Source organism: Meleagris gallopavo, chromosome 12 (genome assembly GCF_905368555.1).
Source record: "Meleagris gallopavo chromosome 12, MGAL_WU_HG_1.1, whole genome shotgun sequence".
NCBI lineage: Eukaryota > Metazoa > Chordata > Aves > Galliformes > Phasianidae > Meleagris > Meleagris gallopavo.
In genome coordinates, this window is record NC_139415.1 from 16,113,707 (window position 1) to 16,137,294 (window position 23,588).

At 41.4% G+C, this 23,588-nt stretch overlaps 1 protein-coding gene across 3 annotated transcripts in view; it reads right to left on the reverse strand.

Annotated features, from left to right (window-relative positions):
- Nucleotides 1-196: 196 nt before the first annotated feature.
- Nucleotides 197-23,588, reverse strand: part of IGF1R (insulin like growth factor 1 receptor) — a 150,287-nt gene continuing 126,895 nt past the window's right edge. For all 3 annotated transcript variants that reach the window (XM_085233854.1, XM_085233853.1, XM_085233855.1), the window contains 7 exons: nucleotides 22,950-23,020; nucleotides 21,151-21,380; nucleotides 20,754-20,864; nucleotides 19,595-19,754; nucleotides 17,521-17,650; nucleotides 13,182-13,316; nucleotides 197-7,822 (listed from right to left, as the gene is read on the reverse strand). In XM_085233854.1, the coding sequence (XP_085089980.1) occupies nucleotides 7,456-7,822; nucleotides 13,182-13,316; nucleotides 17,521-17,650; nucleotides 19,595-19,754; nucleotides 20,754-20,864; nucleotides 21,151-21,380; nucleotides 22,950-23,020 (1,204 nt within the window). In that variant the 3' untranslated portion in view covers nucleotides 197-7,455. The remainder of the gene's footprint in view (nucleotides 7,823-13,181; nucleotides 13,317-17,520; nucleotides 17,651-19,594; nucleotides 19,755-20,753; nucleotides 20,865-21,150; nucleotides 21,381-22,949; nucleotides 23,021-23,588) is intronic.

Genomic DNA, 23,588 nt, shown 5'->3' on the forward strand with positions numbered 1-23,588 from the left:
AATGGTCCAAAGGTTAGTGTCACTGGATTACAATACTCCTGATTTCAACACAGCATAATGGCAGTACTGACCTCAATGAAGATCGTTTCCAGAGTTGCTCAACTAAATGCAGCCAAAAGTGCAGAAGAAAAAGTCTTGAGTCTTCTAAGCCGCACTTGCTTTGCAATGAAGAACAACAAATTCAAAAGCAGACAAATGCATACAGAATTCTTTTATTTAACTTAAATCAGGTAGTACTGAAACTACTAGAAAAAAGCAGAGTAAGAGAAACTAATGGAGCCTTAGCTTCAGCCATTCAAAATAGACAAAGTTTCTTCTTTTCATAATGTAAAGAATCCCGAGTATATCGCAATAACAGGAATAAATTCTTACAACAGAATATACAAAAACATTTTGAATTTTTTTTTTTTATCTACTGATTCATTTTAATATAAACACAGGAATTTCTTTAGGAATAATTTATACACAGCAAGTCTTTTTTATGTAATAAATTGGCCATGTTATTGTTGAATTTTCTCTTAAAAAAATCTAAACAAGAAAACTCGGAAAATGTCGTATTTGCAACTGCATCCATTCCTTAGCACTTTCTAGTTTTGTTTTTGTCCCAGAGGTAGACAAACTCTGGCCAATCCTTTCGTCTCAAACCTCACTGGTTTAGAAAACAGAAGAGCTGATCTTTAAATAGCATCTAAATCATCGCAACACTTCAGAAATGCAGTTAGTCAAACTTCAGGGGGAAACAGGGATCTTCAGTATTCTTAAATAAAAATAAATAGGGATCCTGCTTTGCTTATTTCAACAAAGCTTCAAATGGTACTCAGCATCTGTAGAGGCTGCATACAAACTTTTGAAGTGATAAGAAATACGCAAATAGTTCTTCAATTGTAATTACAAAAACTGCCTTCCCGCTTTCTCTTATGCAGTCATTTCCTTCAAACCACCTGGCACCCATAAAACAGGTACTGAACAGCACAAGTGAGACTGTGTAGCAGCAAAACCCATTCTGTTTTCCCAACCAGTGAGGTTCTTGTAATCCATTAAGTTAACTGCACTAGACAGTAAAGTGAAATGACCAGTTAAGATGATCCCACCCCAACTAGAGGGCTCTGGAAGACCAGGATACTGAAGATACAGAACATTTCCCCAACTTCTTTATTCGTTCGCTATATACTGGGACACAAAGCTTGGGCAGGTAGTGGGAGAGGGATGAGCCTTGAATTGGACAAGTTAGCGATCCTTTTTGGCATATTGTAAAGCTAGCTAGTAAACTGGTACCATCAAAGAAAACTGATCTCATACACACGCACACGCAGACAGAAAAAGTGCCCTTAAATTATACTTTAGGCATTAATAAACTACAAACATTTTATAAAATTATTCTATGTACTTACAAAATGCAATGAAACATTTAATTAGTTCTTGTAAACCAGATCTTCGTCAACTGACTACCCGTAATCTACTGGACTTAAAGCCCTATTGAAAATGCTAATGGATTGCTAATCAACAGAACGCGTACAAAAAAAGTGGACACGCACACATACGCACGCACACAACTAGTGATAATCTAGTACTTGCAAAGCAGACCAACAGTAGGTTGAGACTGACTCATACAGACCGATGCAACAACCATTAAACTCCTGTTATGAATTTACCACTTCAGCTGGAAAGTCAGGTTTATTTACAAGTACCAACGATCAGAATGGTGATACCTGAGCTCTGCTGCTGTCCCACACACATCAAGCTCAGGAAAACAACTTCAAACTTCTGCCAAGCCCTGTGTCTTCGTAAATATCCCTTTCCATATCTTTTGTTTTCAGATGTCTCCATATAAACACTTCTCAGTTCTGATTTACCTGGCTGCACTTCGTAACAGAGACTGTTTATTGCCTCTAAGCAACCAGTTTTCTGAACTGAGGCAACCTTTGATGCCCTCCTACCTATTTACAGTTCTGTATCTTCAGCACCTCTGGCCACTATTGTTTTTTTCTACACACCATTCTTAAATTCTTGTCTGCACAACTACCCATGGGTTAAGTTGCAATATCTGGCTTTTATCACTGGTTAGTAAGGAGTGGACCCCTTGCACCTTCCTCCGCTGTTGTTTAGCCCAGTGATTAAATACAAACAAAATAAGAACAACAGGAAACAAGTGTTACTTGCACTAGTGGAATGAATAGGATTTAAATATATATATATATCTATATTATAGATATACATATGCAGATATCTATGTCCATATAGATATATATCTATGGAGTTACACCAACAACAGGAGTGTTGTTCGCTTAGACTCAGATTGTATGGAACAACGCTCGGCAGTTCCCAGAGGACCCGACAGCGGTTCTGTCTGGTGACCAGTCGGTCCTGGGCAAACTGGGCTTCACTTGTTTTTAAAGACCAACAGGAGCATCAGTGCGAACATCTCTAGAATCATACATCACTTAGAACCAGCTTTAAAGAACAGAGGCATCACGCTGAGAAAGACCTGGTGAACACAGGCTGGCCTCGAACTTCCAATCACGTTTGGCTTCTGTGTCCAACTCATCTCTCGCTCAAAAGCGCTTCTTAGTACCAAGCAGCTGACACTTCTGTGTTTACACAGGAGCCACCTTCCTTTGCAACCAAACCACCTTCTGTGCCACTGAGAAGCTTTTAAATGTGAGTCAGGTGAGAACAATGGCCCGAGTGCTGAAATCAAAGCCTGCCCCTACGGTGATGCCAGTTTGTTATTCTACTGCATCAAAACAGCTTGGCAACGTTTGTCAAAACGCTGGGTTTGGGGGCTGGGTGGGCTTTTGTTTTTAATTTATAAGGAAACTGGATTACTTGAACTTTATTCAAACACAGTCAAAGTTCTGAATAAATTTACCATACCAGACAAGCCAGTGGTCTCAGGAAAGAACAACATTACAAACCATATTATGACTCTATCAAGCCAACATTAATTCTCAGTTGTTCACATGCATAAACAACTTGATTTACTGTCCAAGGGAAGTCTGCATGAAAAGCCCATGTGAATAAAGCTATTCAAAATGCACAAAACACAACAAAAAACGCTATGGAAACAAACAGAACAAAAAAGTAATTAAGCCTGAATTGCAAACACAGAACACAATGGTATCATGAAGGTGGTTTGGTCCAGGAGAGCTGACTGTCATCACACATGCGTACTTTTAGTCCCGTGACTGCTTTCTATTGAAGTGCTTTTTGAAATGTCTATCACAATGGGTGCTACGTCATTAGTGTTTCTTCCTAACACATTTTTAAGCCACCTACATCAAATTAGAAAAACCAATAACTTGGACAGTTTTAACAAAACCCTCCTAGCCAGCTGAAAGATCTGAGGATCTCCAGTTGTGGTAATCAATATGTGCAAGTGAGGGGAACAGCCACTACACCAAAAGGTCACTGGAAGCTTCAAAGAAATGGAAAGACAAAAAGGACACAGTAACAACTTTAAATTTGCTGCTTTTTCAGGGTCTGAGAGAAATGATCCCTCCAAAGACAAGCCCTGTAGTACTTAACCACAGCACTGTATATTCAAGAGGCCGCATGCAATTCGAAGTAGCCAAGCATCGCATTATTCAGATACCACAACCAACACCTGCACGAACAGCTGCCTGAGCTGGAAAAAGAGAAACATTATACATCATGTTGATGGCAAGTCTGTGTTAGTCCTGTGTGCTTGTAAACCAGTTACACGCTGTCAGAGGGCAGTTAAAATTTGATGGCTGGTCCATCAGAATCCACAGTTATGAAGCATATAAACGGGGGATGAAAAGGGAAACTGACTTTACTGGCACATCAAAAAATTCAATTCTATGTTAGTTTTGAAAACAAAAACAAGAAAATAAAATAAAATAAAATAAAATAAATCAGTGCTCTCATTAAACAGAAGCAGCAAAGATCCAAAGCTGTAAACGTGGTATTATCATCAGGCAGCCCGCAACAGGTTTGTCATTGTGTTGGTCAAAAAAAAAAAAAAAAAAAAAAAAAGCAACACTATGCTACGTGAGCCAAATGGGTGCTGATTCAGCCAAGTGTCTTTTTGGTGCTTGCGGCATCTGAGGAAAATTTGCCAGGAATGACTTAGGCCAAATAGACCACTCTTCTTATTCTAGCAATTCTTCTGGACCTTCAAACACTGTAAACAATTCATTTCTGTAGCAAATTTGATCGAAATTCATGACTGAAAAGTTTTTGTATCAGGTCAGATCTCCACCCATCTAAACGTGCAGCAGCACTGCTGCTGACCTGAGCACTGCCACGATGGCCCATTAAAAAGCCTTCGTGTTTCCTTAATGAACAATCACCTCAAGTCAGGCAACCCTTGGATTTTCCTCACAATATCAGATTGGAACTGAAAAGGCAAAACTCCTTGGAATTGAGGCAAATATTCTGAAGTGACCCTTTGTGATGAGCGGTGACTGTTCCCCTCCAGAACCTAGAGCATGTGGTTTATGGAGTGAGAGGTTACCAGTATCGACGGCATTTATTGGCTGCTGAGAAATGTGAGATGTATTTTTTTTTTATATACACACATATAAAAAAATAAGAGTGAGGTAGATAAATGTTTGAAAAAAATCAAAAACTGTCCCCCTGTCATACTCAAAAACCCTTATCTCAGTATTTAAATTTATTATGGGGCATCTCTACAGTGATTTAAACTGATATCACAAAAATAAATAAAAAATCCTACATAGAATACCTTCTTAATTAACTTTTTTTGTCTTTTTCATTTTTAAAAGGGAAAAATAACTACGGGACAGAGGCAAGAGAAGATAATGGGACCTAAACTACACAAGCAAAAAGCACTACAAACTTTTAAAAATCTCCAGTCAAAACTAGCAATCAGTATATTTTAATTCTTTGTTCTTACTCAAAGGTTTTAAACGTTTCCATCCCAGAACCACCTCTTCACTGCCATCAGTTGGTTGGATCAGTGCTAAACAAAGGCTTAGATGCTGTAACTAAGATGAGCAACTGCTATGACTCCTTGGTTGTAGGCTTTATGATGGCCCCCTCCTTCCCTTTTCACCAAGGCTTCTGCAACTGAACAAACAAGCTCACTCATTTTCTTTTGTTCTGAGGTTTGGTCTATGACTTAAGCAACACGCTTGGACTTGTACAGGTTTCCATAGCTGCCAACACTTAACTGTTTGCTAGCCGAGCCGCTGCCCCAGCTACATGCTTTCCACCCTACCCCATGGAAATGGCATGCTGTTGACTTGGGTGTTTTTAATTCTGTTTACCTTGAGATGCAAAATGCAGCCCACTGCGTCCTCCAGGAGGACTTCCTCATTGGGAAGGCAAAGAGCTGGGGCTGGAGCCAGGTGTTCAATGGCCACCCAAAAAGTGCCTGGCACCGCCAGCCACAATTCGTACAGCTCTTCTTCAAGGGGTGGAAGAGTTCAAATAGTCGTTTTCAAAGTCAGTGACTCAAAAGCCTGGTGTCTACTGTTGTACCAACAAACAAAAAGAGTGCGTGTGTATGTGTGTGTCTGTGTGGGAGTGTGTGTGGGGATGGGTGGGTGGGTGTGTGCCACAATCTAAACAAGCAGGGAGGGAAGGAGGAGCAGGACCCTTGTACAACAATGAATATAAACACTGAACAAGAATGTACTAAATATTTAACCTTTTTTTCTGACCTGAGTTTGTATCATGCCTTGCACTGTAACAGACTCGCATGCTGTCTGGGCAGAGGTTCGTGGGAAGGAAGGAAAACTGGGTCTGAAAAACACCACACCACTGCTGGAGCGTTCGGTGTGGGGCGTCCCTTCTTTCTCCATGTCCTCCTCAAAAGCCCTGTGACCCACACAGCCAAGATGTTGTAAAACAACTAATGGGAAAAAAAAAAAAGAAAAAAAAAAAAAGAGGAGGAAATGCATTTATAAAAAGGCATTAAACAGTTCATGGCAAATCATATGAAAGGTATCAGTTACTGGGAAGGAAGAAGTAAGAGTTACACACTATAGTACAAAGCATAAGAAAATTTGTTGAAGTGGGAGGGAAGGGAAGGAGGGCAGACCTGAAGGTTCTCATAGATTAAATCCACAAAGATAAAGAACAAAAAAAATAGCAGCTTTTTTCTGTACAGACATATAGATGAGTATCTGAACCGTAAAAAAGTTATAAAAGTGACACAAAAGACAATGTGTATGCAAATGATCCATGGTCTAACATAGAACTGCAAGACCCTTCGAGAAGTCTTAATAATAAAGAGAAAAGATCAACAAAGCATTATATACTTGAATCCGGTTACTGCTTTTTTTTGTCTTCTCCAATTTTTGTTTTATTGGTGCTTTTTCCCTGCAAGCCTGTGGAGGAAGGCAGGCTGCAACGATGGAGATCTCTGCCGCTTTTGTCATGGTTCTCACATCTCATTTTTGGCGTGCGGTTGACTTTTTTGTACCAAATGCGTGTGTCGGTTTAGCTCACCACTGCCAGTTTTGTCCAGAATTCATCGGGATGGGCACGGGGTGGAGGGAGGGCTGTCTCTTTACTCCATCCCTTTTATCTTCTCCATCACAAGAAAAAAAAAAAAATTATCACATTTTATCCAGTTTTGAAAAAAAGAACCTAAACAATTTACTTTTTTTCTTTTAATACCAGTGTATGATTGAATAGAATGTATTGGTCAGGATCTCTCTTAAACAGAGCAGTTGATTACTGTGCTCCTTCTATGCCTACAAAAAAAAAAAAAAAGTTCTTTTTTTTATTTTTTGGCAAAATTTGGCAGCGTTGAAAATGGTAACAACCTTGGACGAATGATGGCCCTTTTTTATTCTTTTACACGTTTCTAAAAAGTTTAAAGAGCAACATTAAAAATCCAGTCTTTTAATTTTTTTTGTTGGTTTTTTTTTTTGTGGGTTTTTTTTGTGTTTTTTTTTGTTTGTTTTGTGTTGTTTTTTTTTTTCAATTTTTTTTCTTTTTTTTTTTTCTTTTTTCTTTTTTCTTTTTTTAAATAAAGACCTACAGTGTTAGGCAGGTGCTTGCAGGGGAGCAGGGAGCCACCTGGCCTGCGATATCTTTGATCTGATAAAAGTGCCGTACGGTTGAACTTGCACGCAGATATGTTTCCCATTATGAAGCAAAGACAGACAGAAAGAAAGAGATAGGGAGGGGAGAGAGAGAGAGAAAGAGAGAGAGAGAGAGACATCAAACCTCAAGTTTTCTGTTGCTATTAAGTGTTAACATTAGAGTTTTAAAAGGCCAACTGTGTGCCCCATGAATGGAGTCCTTTACCGAAACAAACATCTGCTTGCATATTGAAAAAAGAAAAAAAACAATAACTTGTTTACTGAAAAAAAGGGTTCTCCCAAGTGCAGCTATGGCAGTTCTGAAGATCCACTGAGGTACAGTAGGGCTTTTGAATATATTGTAGTTTTCTTCCTTTCTTCCCCCAATACACGTGTTTTTCTGTGTTCTGTTTCTGTCAGATTCTGGGTCTAAGGATCAGCAGGCCGAAGACTGGGGCAGCGGCAAGGCCCGCTCGTTCTTGCGTCCCCCGTTCATGTGTGCGTACGGCTGTCTCTCCTCAAAGCTGGCCCGAAGTACCACCACGCCCGGGCCGTTCTCGGCTTTGTGTCCTGAGTGCTTGTCAGTGGGTTGGAGGGTAGAGGAGGGATCTAAAGGAATGCTCTCCATGTTCTCAGTCTCCAGGTCAAGCTCCTCTGTGTCTGGAGGCTTGTTCTCTTCGCTGTAGAAGAAGGAGACCTCTTTGAACGCCGGATCCAGCTCGTCCTTAATGCTGCTGATGATTTCCAGGAAGGAAGGCCTCATCTTCGGGTTGTACTGCCAGCACATGCGCATCAGTTCAAACCTGGATGGGAAACACACAGCAAATCCATTTACTGAGGTGTTTTACAAGCCCTGCCTGGAGTGCGACCGGCCGTGACCGAATCAGATCGAGCGTCTCAGAAAAGTCGCTTCACAAAGATGGGAGACGAAGTGACAGAATTTTTACAGGCTGACATCCCTGTGACACACGCTGACCTGCTTTCCAACCGCTGATTGAATTCTACAGCTCCGACCTAAACCTCCTCAACCCCCTTCCACACACGCCTGCTGATAAAGCAGTCCTGCAACACCTGACATCCAGCAGTATTCTGTCTTCTTATTCCCATGTGACACTTCCCTGGTTCTCCTCCAAAGCATCCTCTACTTACCCAGACACTTGATAGCACCTCTCAGAGCATCTTTTCAAATAAATCAGTTCTTACTCTACCAATAGTGTTTTGAAAAAAAAAAAAAAATAGAATAGGAAATACAAGGTAAAAAAAAGCACTTTTTTTCTTTGAAAGAAGAAAATTCTGTTAAAATTGCAATATCCAAAAGGCATTTGCAAACTCAAAAACATTCTCTAATCTTTTATTTTAAAATTACATTGTTTTCATTTATGTTCTGGGAAGCACAATGCTTTAAGGAGCCTGAGATCATCTGTGCAAGCACATACACAAACAGGCCTGTACAACGTCCCATGCTGGCAAAACAAAAGCACAAAACAAATCAGTAGTATGTATATCATTTTCTCAACTTGCACAGGTGTTTTTCCTTTACAGATGGTCAAAAGTAAGCAAGAAATTCCATGCTATGCCTCAGTTACTCTGTACTGCCTTTGGCCCTCACAGCAGGTCACCAGGTCTCTGCATCAGCATGTGGACTTTTTTGTTAAAAAAAAAAACAAAGCCAAATAAACAAAAACACACACTTTTTTAGGATAGCTCCCAAGTCTACCACAGACTAAGGCCCTGCTTTCTGAAGGGTCACCTGGAGTAAGCCTTGCAACATGACTGTCACTGTGCTGGAGCCCTGCTCCACTGCACCAATGCACAACCCTGGCCTGAAACAGAACCAAAACAAAGCAGTCCCTCCCACTCAGCTCTCTGCTGGGGAAATGCCGTTCCCAGCCGACCAGAACCAGAAAAACGGGGGGAAGGCTGCTGTGTTTGGGATGCAAACACTGCTGAGAGCACTTCAACCAAAACAAAGTGATCTTAATTGAAGTACATTTGAATTCACAAACATTGCTGTGAGAGCTTGGCTGGCACAACGTAGCGTGAACAGAAGCCAACCACCTGAGCACGGCCTTGTGACACCCAAAAGAAGCTGGCAAAACCGGCTGTGCTGTGCGAGTGCCCTGCTCCTCAGCGCCGTATGGTAACGGGCACGTAGACACACAAACACTGCTCAACTATTGCTTGTTTTCGAGTCTTTAAGAGACTTTCATAGCGAAAGTGAAGCCAAACTATAAAACTGTATTACACCCTCACCCACAACCGAGGAGGAAAGCTTGAGACATAAATATATAAAATCCATTTCTGTTACTTCATTGCTGTTTCCTTTCCAGCTGACTGCTGCGTCCCTGAATAGCAGCCTCGGCTGGAGCCAAGAACACTGGATATTCACTGGCACTTTGCCCTGAGGCCTAAGGGCAATGCTAAGGAGATACCACAAGCAGTGGAGTAATGCATGTGACATCAGCACAAACAAGGACATGTGATGTTTCTTTTAATCCATTCCAGATTTAAAAACCCTACAGAGTTCCCATAAAAGGATATTTCTTTTCTTTTTAACTCTGTGGGCTCTAAGACCTTGTTTACATTATCTTAAAAAAACTTTCCAGCAGACAATGGAAGACTTTACAGGCTGCTAATACAACCCAAGTACTTTTATCGAGTGTGTTTCTGGCTGGTGGCAAGTGAGCCTGAGGAAGCTGGAGGCATTAGACTGGGGAATAACCAGTGCCACCCTAACGCTTCTTTTGCTCAAAGAACACTGCAGAAATGTGGTTACTTCTTGCACTGAGACATCAAAAAAAAAAAAAAAAAAGGAAAATTACTATAGAAGTTGCATTCCATTTGAGTGTGCACTTGTGCTTTGCATGGCAGTGATTTGATGGAGAAAAGAGCAGCAAGCTCTCCTGCCCTGTTGCTGCTGCATGCTGGTGTTACCTCTGGGGAGCAGACCCTCAGACCAAGTGAGTGCCAGGAACAAAGAAAAAATCAGTACTACGTAAACAGTCTAGCCATCTACATGTGGGGGAAGCAAGTCTTACTTCAAAAGCAGAGTGGAATTCCAGCCTACACAACTTTTAAAAGCCCCATGGGAACACACTGTCTGAGAGCCTCAGCTGTAATCTTCTTGCCACGCAGCCATCACCTGACAAACGGCTGCTTAACAATGGTAGTACATAAAAACTTTACTTATTACACAGGAAGAGGAGAAAAACAGCAAAGCTTCTCCTGGCACCGTCTTATTGAACCATCTGTCTTACTGCATGGTTCTGTCTGTAAAATCATGCAAACTATGCCAAGAGGGTGTAGCATAAACAGAGCTGAGTCTTGTTTCACCCTGTGCAAGAGTGAAAAGCCTGCAGAAATATTGTCTTCTTTGTGCTCAGCCCCTTCCCAGTGATTTACCACTTCTCTGAGCCGCAAGACAATCGTGCCATAAAATCCACCTTTGCATAACCATTCGATACATCCACGCTGCAGAACAGAACCCCTCCAGTTCTTCAAGTGTCCTTGGTCTCTGATCCGCTGGGAAAGCTGATGGCTCTCCGCTAGCAGGGGTTAGCAAAGCACAGCCACTAACAAGCATTACAGGCATTGCAGTCTTAGGAGAGATGGAACGGCCAAGACTGCTTGCACCACGTAGCATTCACACAGGGGGCAACCAGAGGCCCTTACAAGAACTGCTGCGCTGTGGCTGGAGTGTGCACGGCTGTGTCAACACTCACATCATCTGCAAGGTTAAAAATAGTCGGTTCGGTGTCAGTTGCAGAGATTCTTCTCTCTATTCTCATCCACGCTTCCCCACAGCAGAACACCTACTCCACCTGTTCTGGACATTTCTGTGTGTCAGTATATTTCTCCCTCTCTTCAGAAAGGTAAATTTGTTTTCTACATTAGATACCATCCTCCAATTATTACATTTTAATTGTTCACCTGTCAAAGCAATTTAAATAAATATCTCAGCAGTCATCTCCTACCACGAATTATGCTCCTAGCTCCACTTCTGGTTTGCTGAGGATCAAGGCATTTAAGATACAGAAACTTGCTTACAGCAGGCAGGCTTTGCTTTCTGGGCATCTTGAGTTAATACCATGAGCTAATAGTAAGTACCAAGATCAGTCAGTATCTAGCTGATACCAGATGATGGAGAACACATGTTTGCAACTCTCCTACAAGCATCTTTCTGTAGGTTCAATGATAATGTCCTACACTGGGGAGTGGGTAATCAGACAGCTGGAGGGAGAGAAGCAACTCTCCCCCCAGGGCAGCTCCCTGCCTACCAGCAGTAACAGTGAGCTGTGATTGCACCAGCTGCTGAGTGCTGCACAGCACCTACACTCAACCTGGGGCCAGTAGGACAGACAATGGGAAAAGCAGTGAAAGTGCAAAAAACCCCAGGCACTACAGTCATGTAGAATAGGTTCTTTGGATGCCCAATATGTGGAGAAAAGGTAAAGATTGCTTTTGGAGCTCCCTAATGCTTTTCTCTTAGCAGCCTCGTTGAATTTCAGCAGGCTCAGGAGACTGTCCTAATACAAAGACAAAATAAGCCGAAAAGCTACAGCAAGTCACAATACACTTCTAAGGCCAATGCATTCAATTTCTTTCACCATCTGGACAAAGTTAGGATCTTTTTTTCACAATTCTACTGACAAAATAAGAGAGACATCACTAATCTGGATAACTGAATGTGCCTTAGTTCTGCTTCTTACTCTGATGGAAAGAAGTTAAAATAAAAGAGTTCTGCCCCTCTGCTATGTCCACCTAGTTTTGATGGCCATTAACAGCCATCAGTTGTGAACAGTTTCATTTAAAATCAGCACAAAAAAAGGTTTTTGCTGGTTTACAGCAATGCAAGGACACGTTGGTTACCCTGAAAGCAGACCTGGTGAAAGCAGTGCCCATGAGCACAGGATTAGTTTCAAGGAATAAGGAGAGTAGAGGATGGGCTGAAGCAGTGAGAGCTTCCCTTCGCCCTACCCATACCACACGTTCCCCAGGTTAACGTGGAATTTCTAATGCTGAAACTCTTGTCAAGTTTGCCCTTACTGCAGAGCTCATTTTTCCCCGCTGACTCGGGGGGCAGAGCAGCCTTACCCAGAGCCCCTCACAGCCCCGTTCCGCCCCATCCCTGCCTCCATTACACGGCGCTCACCATGTGAAACAATCTCCGGTCGATCCGCCTGCCAGAAATTCTCCACAGCATCGTGGAAAGGAAAGAATGTGAAACTGAGGAATCACATGGCACTACACCTCCCCTTGCACATACACCCACCCCCCTCAAACAACAAAAACAACACTGCCTGTCATCTGAAACCAGAGCCAGCCGGCCAGCCAAAAAAGCTCTTTTCCTAAGAATCTCAAGCAGCTGAGGCCCTTAAGTGATTGTATCCCTTCTGCGGGCCTCCAACAAATTTCAATAACTGCAAGACGCAGTATTTCCTTCCCAAAAGCCAGTTTGGGAAGTATATCAAAGTAATAAAGTCTGAACAACTGAAACTGCTGCACACCAAAGCCAGCAGAAGTATTTCAGCAATGTAAAGCTAAAAACCGAAGCCTGCTGTGCTTCATGCTGCTCGGCTGTAAGGCTTTGTGCGGGTTCGAGGGGTACACAAAGGTTTTTCTGCGTGCCTCTTTCTGTGCTCACAGGGCAGGAAACTGTTGGCTGGGCAGACTTGTTTACCTAAACGCAATGAGCGGTGACCGACATGGCAGATCCAAAGCTGTTCAGACATAGGAATGAAGGATTCGTTTATCTGTATACTGAACTGAAAACTTGCATTGCGTAGAGTTTAAGCACAATATAGCTAAGCTCTTTTTTTCTCCTAATCCCCAATAGACTTACTTGAAGCAGAAGAGACAAGATACAGGTACAACATTTTCCGCTGCAGCAGATGACACTTATGAGCTGTTATTAAATGTAAATTTAGTTAGGAAGACACAGATTGGGTGTTGCTTCCTTATTAAAGAGCCCAATGTGAGATTCTGCCCACAAGCAAAGGTGTTTGATGGTAACTCTAATTACTACAAAACAGAAGATTGATAGAGACTGTTCAAGCAGCATCTTGCATTGCAGTCACATCTTAATAGCCTCTCCTGTGGCAGACAGGGCAGAAGCAGGCACAAAGGGATCATGAAGAATAAACTGAGCATTGAGACACTTACAGCATATCTGGGCAATTGTCTGGTTTTTCCAGCAGACCTCCTTCCATCACAAAGCGGAGCACTTGCTCATTGGTCATGCCTTGGTACGGCTGCTCTGCTAATGTTGCAATCTCCCAAAGTACAACACCAAAAGACCTGGAAAACAAAAGAACTTTAGAAAGCCAAGCAATGTTTACAAGGATATTTTTCTTCGATGACGCTGAGCAGGTCGGTTTCTGGGGGAGTTTTCTTTTACAAAAAAAAATCTCTTAATTTTCACACCGTAACTTACAGGTGAGAGCTGATCACGATTATTCAGTAGTCCAACACTGCGTGTTTATAATGGTTCTGCAAAGGTCGATCAGTAAGAAAAGCCATCACAGGCTCCTTGCACTGACCAGAAGCCTCCTAATTCAGAGGACAGTTAAGCTGGGCGCTTGTCTGGACGATCTGCACAAACCTCATTTCCCTCTCCCACAGCTCTGAGTTCAGATTCAAGGCGCCCTGGGAGGTAGGAAGAACAGCAGAGAGGGAAAGATGCAGGTAAGGGAAGAAGGAAAAAGAATACTGTTCCTAGCAACCTTCTGTGCAGGTTGGAGAGCTGCTGTAGAGATGTTTTTTTTAAAGAATGACCAACCAGCCCCAAAGAGACAGAGACAGCAAGGAAAAAGCAACTCTGCGCATTAAAGAAACGAAACCCAAAGTATTCATGTGTCATCTTTCAGGCACTGCTGATAGCAGCTGAGATGACAGTGAAGCAGAACCCTAAGCTTTCTTTCCAGTGCAAGCTGTTTTCGTCAGAAATCCTCGAGTCACACAAGTTTCATTTCAAAGCTTCAATTTTTCCCTACCACTCCAGGCAGCAGAGAGCTGAACAGTAAATGCACTCACCACACCTGTGTATCTCAGCTGCCTCCCCATTAGAAGCAAACCAACCAACCTCCGTTCCCCAGGCAGAAACATTGAGCAATAGTTTCCATTTGTCTCTCTGCTCTGATTTCCTCCACATTCTAAGTAAAAAATGCAAAGTAAGGATCAAGGCATTTAAAATACAGAAACAACTAACGGAAGTGATCTGTGAAAAAGGCTGAGAAGCAGCAGAAATGTTCTCCAGCTCCTTGAACAAAGGCCCTACACTTTGCTGCTTCAGCAGAACAGCTAAGTCCCAGTAAGAACCCCAGCTACTCCTTTAGCAACATCCTGAAACAGAGCTCCTAGCTTTTCCCAGCTAACTACAAAGGGCAATAGAAGTGAAAAACAAGAAGTTGGTCTAATAAGATGAATTGATTACTGGTGATTAAAGATAAACACAACTGTGTAATTGGATAGTTTAGATGTAAATATCGACGCTTTCTAAAAATACCTCAATTTAAAATTAGTTTATTGAGCAGACAGATCAAATTGTCTGCCCTGCATTAAACAGCTATCTACTTTTAGAGCTGCTGTGCAATGAACAAATCTAGCTGCTGTCCTGTCTTCTGTGGCTAAAATGCTAAGTCAAGTTTAGAGATAGAAGCGTGGCTCTGACAGGACACTGCATTGTAACCAGGGGTCCAGCACTATTAGCTGGTTATGGAACAGAGGTTTTTACCTTTCTGTTATACACTGGATCTGAAGCGGCTTGTAACTGAAGCCAGAAGCCACAGACAGACCTGCAGCTGTTAGCCTTTCAGGGAAGGGAGGAACAGAGGGTCAGTTCAGCACCTTGGTGGCTTTGAAGCTGCTTTGATCGCTGCAGGAATAAGGAGAGCAAGTTCTGCACACCTCCTAGCCACATTACCATAACAAATACACTTACACTGTTCCTTCAAGGCAACCACTATCTCAGGAAGAATGCAAGATGCTGAAGACTTATTTACAGAAGCACACCCTCATCCTGAACAGTACTACACTCATTTTAAAACGTTCTCCTACACAACAAGTGTTCTTTCCAACTACAACAACAACACTCTTGTCTAATTACCTCATTCTTCAGCCTGGAAAGCAAAAAAAGAATGAATTGCCAAAATAAAGCTCCACCCTTAAAAACCTCCAGACACTCTTATGCAGTTTGCCATTTCACCTTACAGCTTATAAATCTTGTGCTCTGACCATTTGCAGTTTTGTCTTTTTGACGTTTTGGCTTCTAAAACTGATCTCTAAGAACACGGAACCAGATGTCACAATTTCCTACCAAAGAGGCAGAAAAGAACTATCTACTTTTTTTTTTTTTTAATATATTGTTTGAAAAAACCATGAATGGCCCCTCAAAAAGCCTTCATAAGCTCAGCAAGCTTTCATAAAGCAACTTCAATGCGTGGACTCAGGTGATTATTCCTGGGTATGAAGAGGCCTTCAAGGTACACAATTATAAGTTACTGAGAAGCAAACTAGAGGAAAACACTGAAAATTTTTGATCTGAATTAAAAATTAAGACAATCTCTATCCATGTACATGTGGCAAATGCAAGCATTACACATTCTAAACCTCGTATTTAGAACCAGCTGCTTTGTTCCTCAAGGTAGCATCCCCACATGAGCTGAATTTTAGGAAAAAAATCACTTCAACAGTCACAAACCATGCCAAGAGGAAACTGAAGCGCTGACGAGATCTGTGGATTGCAGTCCAGCAGTTGATGTTTTCCTCCTCCTATGCTTATAACTACGGATCTGTCAGATCTGACTTTTCTCCCCTACGTTTTCCAACATTCCTGTCAGTGAGCTGCTTTCCTTTATGGGACATCTGCAGTAGTTTGGCTACAATACGTTCCATGTCCCACTACTAAAATGCAATACAGTTTAATCAGTCTTGCTTTGGACAATGAACACTGTTTTGTTAACTCTAAGAGAACACATATACTTCCTGCAACAACTGAAGCACAAATTTAGTACTGACGCTTGACTTCGCATCTCATCTGTTATTTTTGTGTGTTTTGGAATCCAAGTTCACTTTAAACAAAAACTCCATTTAGGAGTTGCAGGTGAATAGGAAAATTTGCATGAACAACAGCAATAAAGTAACAAAGTTGAACAGCTGATCTGCTACAGACATGAAACAAAGGCTGAAGATGAGGGCTGGACTTCGAAGTTCCTGTTTGGTGGTTAGAAGAGGCAGATCTGCCAGCTCTTCACTCTAAGCTAAATTCACTTCTAAATCTGGGGATTTTTCTAGTGATGTATTTCAGATCTGTCTGCTTTGTGAAGCCATTACAAGTCCCAGAATTGTTTTACTACAGTGGGACTGCCAGAAGCGTGGTTCTGTTAGGTGAATGGCTGATGTGGGCTTTCCCTTCAACTCAAAGTGGATATTTTCATTGAATTCCAAGTTTGAGGTTACTGGATACATAAGTTATTAGCCATATGCAGGAAAAAAAAAAAGAAAAAAAAAACCAAAAACATTCTGATGCTTTGTTTTTCCACTTGTTTTTCGAAGTTGATGCTGTGGATTGCAGCCCACTGACTCCAAAATCCTCAAGCTGTTTAAAGAAAACACAGTTTACTACTAAAATACCATTTCAACTGACTTTTAGGCACTTGGAGGCAATCAGCTGCCAATTCTGTAACAAATCAGCAATAAAAACATCTTGTTAAGGAGGCAGAGAAACCATAAAAGTCTGAGTAGAGGCAGAGGTTTTGCCAGTACACATTCATCTTTTGCCAAGGTCTTTCTGTCTTTCTGCAAAAGCAGAAAGAAGCAGTGGGGGGGTGGGGGTGAGAGGGAGAGAGGAATGTTCCAGAGTATTATTTCTACTAAGAAGTTTATTTTGAAATTTCCTGAATGCCTCTATTAATAACTTCATAGATACAGCAACTAAGCAATGTGCTTTTAAAGAAAAACCTATTTCCGCATCTTGCGGTATATAAAACAAGCAAACAAAGCCCCAAATGGAGGAGAATATACACGAGGGAGAGCTCCAAAGAAAAAAATTGGTAGTGTACACAAACCGTCTGCAGGAAAGTAGAGCTATTTACACAGAAGGTTTTGATAGAAAAGCAGGTCAGCACCATGAACCTTTCCATATTCTTGGCAACTTATAATGCTTTTCTTGAAGGAGGGCAATTTGAAAAATGACAACTTGCTCTTCCAGGTGAAGGTAATGTTCTTCACTGCACAAGTGATTTTACAACTCACAGCAGGAAATAAGCTGCACCTCCAGCTTTGGAAATCCATTTAAGGCTCTGCCTGTGAGGGCAGAATAACCTCATGAGCCCTTGATTTTTGCAAGGGAAACAACAGAAAGTAAAAAGCTTTGCAGTGGATAACAAGAGCTACATTTGAGGAGCCAGAAGAAGCAGGATACTTAATTAAATCTAGAAAAACAAGAGCAGAGACCAGAAAGAAGAGGGCTAAAACTGCTTTTTCAAAACCCCTTTTTTGTTACCAGACATCGGAGTGCGTCGTGAAGACTCCATCCTTCAGTGATTCCGGGGACATCCAGCGGACGGGCAGCAAACCTTTCCCTCCTTTCCGGTAATAATCTGTCTCGTAGATATCTCTTGTCATACCAAAATCTAGAAGGCACAAGTTTTGTTAGTCTGCATGATGAAACAACAAACATTTCACCTTTTTACAAGCTTGTTCTGATTCTTTTCCTTTTTAAAGAATGTAAATAACTCTTTTATTACTTATCCTATTTAAAGAATGCAAATATTTATTACTTATCCTACTGCCTTTAATTAAAGAATCTCACATTTCGAGGGAAGTGCTTCTCTCACTTTTTTTCCTTTCTCCAAAGCAAGTTTTCAGTTCCTACGTAATATTCTACCTCAAATTCCAGAGAGGATTAAGCTATTCATCTATGACTAATGCCGACCACTATTAAAGCCACACTCCCAGTTACACGTGTTATGCCCTTAGCTGGAAATACGTAAGCATTTGCAAGGCTTGGCCTAACACCATCTGATTGGCACTCACTCCTTCCAGTTTTTTCCATACCATCAGCTTGATGCACACAGACTGGCTGGGCCTTGTACAAGCCTACTCACGTAAGCAAATTCACTTCCAGATATTAACAAAAATTTAGTAAATCACGTGTGATCGAACTGCTTAAATGCTATCTGCTGAAACAGAAGGGCTTGGACAAAATTCAGGTTATCATTTTTTGTCTTGGAAATGTGGAATGAAAAGACAAGTCCCCCAGCTTAATCAATTCTCACAGTCATTATTACAAGTCTATGGCTTGAATGAGAGACCATTGATCCTTTTCATTCCTTACCTGCTAGAGCTGCTGCTACCCCAGTGATCCTAACAGCCCCATCTGTGCAGCCATTCCATCACTCCCACACACCAGGCTGATCTTACCCCCAGTAGAAAGGAACATTCTTTTAAGACACAATGCAATGAGCATAGGACAGCACAACACAAAGCTCCTCCTTTGAGATCTAAGCAGTCTGATCTGGCATGTTCCAGCCAGGATGCTCCTAAACTGTGTCCATATGAAGGGATTTTTAATACAGGCACATGAACAAGAGCAGTGCAGCATTTTTCATGAAATGTTTTTTGGGTAACCATGCACCATGTTAAAGGGAGGAAAACACACCACTTTCAAATCACAGAACTGTAAAACATGCTGGGGTAGGAACACTGGAATGGAAAGGATTTAAGGCTGACTTCTTCAAACCTGCAGAAAATGTACATAATTCCCCAAAGATCTCATTTCCTAATTAACTGACTCAAAATGAAATCATATTTTCTTTCTCCCAAATGACAGGATTACTTACACAAATTATCAAAATAGCTGAGTTAAGCTCAAAGAAAAAGAATTAGTTTCCTAGAGCAGAAGGCTGTTACCATACATGCTATTTTAATATGCACAACTTAAAAACAGCCAAAAGCTCAAAAATCACTCTCTGGAGGGAAGTCTGAAAAAACTCATCTGACACTGTTTTAGAGGAATGGTGAAGGGGGAAAATAAGTGGTGTTCTAACAGCAGAGCAGAGGAAAAGCCATTCTGTTGTCTGGAAAGCAGCACTCCAGTTCACGCTGGAAAGCATCCAGCTGAAATCAAGCCTTACATTCCACGTCTAATTCAGATATGCTTTAAAATAATCCTCAAATTGTTTTTCTTGAATCAATAAACAGGAGATAGAATTATTTCTGTGCGTTAACAGAAGAGCAAATGACACACCAGTGGTAACAGTGCCATACACCCAGATGTCTGCAGCATCTGCACCTCAAATCGCTGCCTCACCCGCTCCTTTTAAGCCCACATGCGATACTACTTCCTCAATGGAACAACAGTAAGGAGAGGTATTCCAAGAGTTTCAAATCAACGCTGACTGCTCACACATCTTAAATCACAGCTAGCCTTCATACGAAACATAATTCATTCTGCAGAAACTAGAGCTGAACTCAAAAAGATTTTAAAAACAGATTTAAAAAAAACTCAAACACCCCCTAAGATGTTGATTTTTCAGGACGATGCTTTTCATTCCTGTAAACATCAAAAAACACACCTCCGATTTTCACTGTGAAATCTTCTGCCACCATGCAGTTCCTCGCTGCAAGATCTCTGTGAACAAATTTGTTGGCGTTGAGGTAAGCCATCCCATCAGCAATCTCTCCTGCCATTTGAATCATTTTCTTCAGAGTTGGAGGTGCTTGGCCAGGATTACTCTGAGCAGGATTAAGAAGATAAAACATGTAAGGGGAAAAGAAAAAGAAACTATTTCTATACCAAACTGCAACATACTTTTTTAAATGATGAGCACTGTAGCACTTGCTTAGAGGGAAAACTGGGCATAACAAGCTAGTTTACAGATAGAACTCCCAAACAGCTCTTTTGTAGTAGGCCATTGGCCATGCTATTATAGGGAATGCAAACAAGAAAGACTTTTTAATATAACGGTGTTGTTTCTTACACTTGAAGAGCTTAAATTATTCAGCCTGGACATTTTCTGCATCCAATTGCTTCAGGTATTTGATATGTTCAGTGTTCTCCATTTATACAATTATACACTCTCTGTTGCACATAACCATGTACTCATATTCTGTTCCTTTAAATTACTCGTGCCAGAAATTCTAGATTATTCCACCAATGAGAAAGAAGATATAAGGCAAAGGAAAATCGCTGGGCTCATTCTCTACAATGTCTACCATGTTTTCAACGTTCAGTATCATTTTTCAGACCCTACATCATAAGGGGCAATTTTAGCTGTTAAGACTGATGGCCTACATGTTGAAGTACGTCCATCTATTAGCAAGCACACTGATTTTTTTAAATAGGTCTTATTTGTAATTATTTTCCAACAGAGGCAACAGGCAGGATACAGAACATGAAACAATTATCCTAACGTGCATACTTCAACAAGCCAATCTTTTCAACGTCTTGACAAGAATTAGGTTAGACAAGAGATCTAATTCAAATGTGGAAAATCAGACTCAGTACCACAAGACAGGGCCTATTCCATATAGCACACACTGGGCTTTTTGCAGTAATTACCACATACAAAAAAAAAAGTGTTGCAGATCATACAGCAGCATGTTTTGTTCTTAGAGCTTAAGGACAAGGGCAAGAAAGGCTAATTGCCTGCTGCTTCTGACATGATGCCTTTTTGCTCAAGATGATTTTGAGTGAAGAAATAAATAAATAAAATCCAGCAAGTCGTGACTCACCTCTGTGTCTGGCCTCAATGATCTCAGGTAACTTTTGAGGTCCCCACGTGTCATCAGCTCCATGATAACTAGGGTAGGCTGGCCCTGAGAAACAACACCTAGCAGGCGAACCTGGAAGAGGAAAAACAAATGCTCAGCTCCAGATCCCACTAACTGAACTGCAGAAAGCATTTATTCATGTGATACATAGCCCCAGACACCCACGAACCAGTGGGAAATGTCTGGAAGCAGATTTGTTTTCTCTCTGACTCCTCCTGAACAGCAGTATCCTAATGCTGCCGAGTTGAAGCTAAAATCCAAGCACCATTTCATCCAGTGAGGACATGCCCCGAACGCCCTCCTGCCCTTAAAGCACCACGGCCATATCAGTCCACCTGGTTACACGTTCATGACTTACCACATGGTGACAGTTGAACTCCTTCATCACCGAGGCCTCATTTAAGAACTCTATCCTCTCACGCATGCTTGCAGACTCATTGACTGTTTTGATGGCCACCCGGGTCTCCGGCTCATCCTTCACCACTCCCTTGGCTATTCCCTCATACACCATCCCAAAAGAGCCCTGCCCAAGCTCCCGGCACATGGTGATCTTCTCGCGGGGCACCTCCCATTCGTCTGGAACGTACACTAAGCAGAGAGAGAACATGCCATCATGTACTGTTTTCCTAAATACTGGGGTCACTTTACAATATCAATTGTCTGAACAATTTTACTGTAAGCAATGCTGGGCATAATGCTGAAACCTTGAATGCATGCAAATACTCCACAGTTTTCCCCATAAGGAGACAGGCAGATACTTCGCATACAAATACATCTTAAAAGGAATGTGTAGACGGATGCAAAGGGACTGGAAGAATGGGATAAAAATAAGGAACACAATGCGCACAGTCAGGGTCATTCAGCTCCTGCTGCTGCCCAGGAGCAGCCAGCACAGGAACTGCCAAGGAGTTTATCTACAGCACAAGCAGCAAACAGGAGAATAAGACAGAATACAAAAAGCTATGTGTTTTTTCGTTGTTGCTTTCTGTTCATTTGTTTCTTATATGATTTTAAGGAATTTCATCCTGTTTTGCATCAGGTAAAATAAATTCAAGGTCCAGAATTATGCATACAAACAAGAAATTGAAACTAAACAATCCTAATGAACAATAAACCTTCATCATCCTGAGATCAGTTTTAATTCTTGCTTTTTATTTGGCACTGGACACCTTCACCATTGTCCTGATGGAAATCTTCTGCAGTCTTCCAAACCACTCGGTGCTATCACATTTTCTCAGGTGTGCTGCCAGTCATACAAGCCCAGCATCCAATCCTCTGGGTAACAAAGTTCTGAGCCTGCTCCCAGCAGCACCCCCACACCCTCAGAAGATGCTTCTGACAGTGTAAGAATCTCTTTTAATACCATTTCCCTCAAGCTTTCAATGGGCACATTAGATGCTTTTGTTTCTTCACTGGAATAAAGGAAGGAGTTATTTTTTGCTACCAGTGGCAAACAACCTCATTTGGAGGCAACCAGAACTACTTTAAGCAAAACTTTCCAATTTAGTAGCTAGGCAAGAGGAAAGCCCATTAGCTGCCATTTCCTGCACCTTCTTCCATTTTTATTCTTACCTTCAAAAAGCATTACCCACATTGCATATCCCACAGAATGTTGTCGTTTGCATCAAGTACAAACCTATTTGGTCAACGTGAAACTAGTCTGAAAAAGCTTTTCAGTCAAAGAATAACTGACTTCTATACTCTAAAGAGAAAAAAAATGGAGATTACATTAAAACAGCTGTGCTCATTTTAACACAGAACTGCCACATGTTATGACTGGTAAGCCAAGTAAGTGGTGAGCTTGTTCCAGTGGGTCAGAACAGGGCTCAAAAGGACAAATAGTGAAGGCAGAGAATTCATGAATTCTTCCTTGATTCTAGTAGCAAAATTACTGCCTAAGTAGGCAATGCTCTGAAAGGGAAACCCACCCAAGTTAATCTCAGCTTAATAAACTCCAGGAGAAACTACAGAAATTCCCCAGTTTCAGTGGGCAGACAACATTCACATACAACTGCCTATGAATTAACTATGGGTGTGCAGATACAATGAAGAGAAAGAAGTTTTACCACATCCCTTTGCAAGGGTTTCATAGCTTCTCAAGTTAGACACAAACAGAGCATACAGAAGTGAGCACACAGAGGCTCAGGCCACACTTACCATCCGAAGCACTGAAGTACTCAGGGTTCACAGATGCATAAAGTACTCCGTTGCCCAGTCTGTCACTGTTCCTGTTGAAATATTTTTTTTTCTTTTTTAATCTTTAAACTCAAGTAATTGCAGACTGCCTATTCTACAGCTCTTCCACTGTTTGCTCAACCACAAAGTATTTATTGTACGTGGAGAGCTTTTCAGAGAAAGAAGACAAATCACATTCTTATTCTACTTCACATAATCAATGGGAAAACAGCTCAGAATATTTTTCCCAGGAAACCTGCAGTCTTTTCTGGTGCTGATGTGGTACAGAGAAGTGTAAACACATGGTACTTTCAGCTGCTAGGCAAACTTCCTTTAAGAAAGGCAGCTGTGCACTGATACACCCAGGAGACTTGTGGCTTTAACATCACCTGCTTTTTATTGTGAGACAGAAGTGATCAAGCAAAGAACAAGGCTTTTTTTAGTTGGGTTTCTTCTATTCCACTACTTTATAAATTGCTTCTATTATTTTATTTTACTTGTGTGATTTTCAGAATAAGACATTTAATGAGAGTTGTATGAGTTCTTGCAGGGGGCAAGCTGTACAAATAAAATTATTAATCAGACTTCAGAAAACCAAAGAAAACATTTCTGTGTGCTAGA